At 45.9% G+C, this 930-nt stretch overlaps 2 protein-coding genes across 2 annotated transcripts; one reads left to right on the forward strand and one right to left on the reverse strand.

Moving 5' to 3' along the window:
• Positions 1-163: 163 nt before the first annotated feature.
• K450DRAFT_263952 (uncharacterized protein) lies at positions 164-319 on the reverse strand (the record flags this gene model as incomplete). The annotated part of the gene is made up of 1 exon (XM_051592728.1): positions 164-319. A coding segment is annotated over one exon (156 nt), but the record flags the coding sequence as incomplete, so codon positions are not given.
• A 265-nt stretch (positions 320-584) lies between these two features.
• On the forward strand, positions 585-918 carry K450DRAFT_276043 (uncharacterized protein; the record flags this gene model as incomplete). The annotated part of the gene is made up of 1 exon (XM_051593207.1): positions 585-918. A coding segment is annotated over one exon (334 nt), but the record flags the coding sequence as incomplete, so codon positions are not given.
• Between the last annotated feature and the right edge of the window lie 12 nt (positions 919-930).

Consider the following 930-nt stretch of genomic DNA (forward strand, 5'->3'; position numbering starts at 1 on the left):
AGTCTCTATTTGGCAACTCCATTGGAAGTGCAGTATTGAACAAAAGCGATGGGTACCTGAGGCCTGTCTCTGGGCTATCCGGCGTAACAGATGGCGCTGGTCTATGCAGCTACCACTTACTGAAGAGCCCGAGGAGGAGCACAACACCCTTGTGGCAATGACGACCTCCTGGTTCGAAGAAATAGAGGAGTTTCGAATAACGTCTTATGCGCGTAGCGATGATATAAGAGACTTTCATAAGTACGGCGTGCTTTTGGATAGATATTACATTCCTGACAGCCCAATGCCAGTGTCTGAAAAAACTATTCCTTTTCACCATGGCTAATACCATGGCATTGGCCGCATGCACAGCAGCTAGCTGCAAACCACCTCTGTTTTGTTGTCCTTGAGCTTTTCGTTCCACTTTTCTCTTGATTATCCAAAACCTCAGCTATTTGCTCCGCAAATAGCGTAATAAAACACGTATACAAAAAAAAAAAAACATAAAGTCTCATTTTTTTGACAAAATAATAACCCAATTCCTTTCTTCCTCTCCACCATTTCCTACATCTCCTACATCCTTGACCAGAGTGAAGCTTTCTTCCATGAGCACATCCAAAAGTATCCATGCGAAAGGTCAGTCCCCACTTGGAGGACCTGACAACCCTAAGCAACAACAACTACCGACTCCAACAGCCTCTCCCTCGAAAACACCAACCGCCCACCTATCTTACGCTAACTCGGTTACCAAAAACCTTTTCAAAACACCCTCGAATCCTTTGAAAACTGCCATCACAAACACTGGTTCGCTATTCAGGAGCATCAACCCGGGAGCGGTCGTATTCGACCTATCTCAAATACCCTCTACACAAGAGACTATGGAGGATGCCTTGCTGGCAATCTTCGAAAAGTTCACCCCAACAGCCATCCGCGGGCACCGTCAAATTGGAC

The sequence above is a fragment of the Umbelopsis ramanniana genome, assembly GCF_025399195.1.
Source record: "Umbelopsis ramanniana AG unplaced genomic scaffold K450scaffold_127, whole genome shotgun sequence".
NCBI lineage: Eukaryota > Fungi > Mucoromycota > Umbelopsidomycetes > Umbelopsidales > Umbelopsidaceae > Umbelopsis > Umbelopsis ramanniana.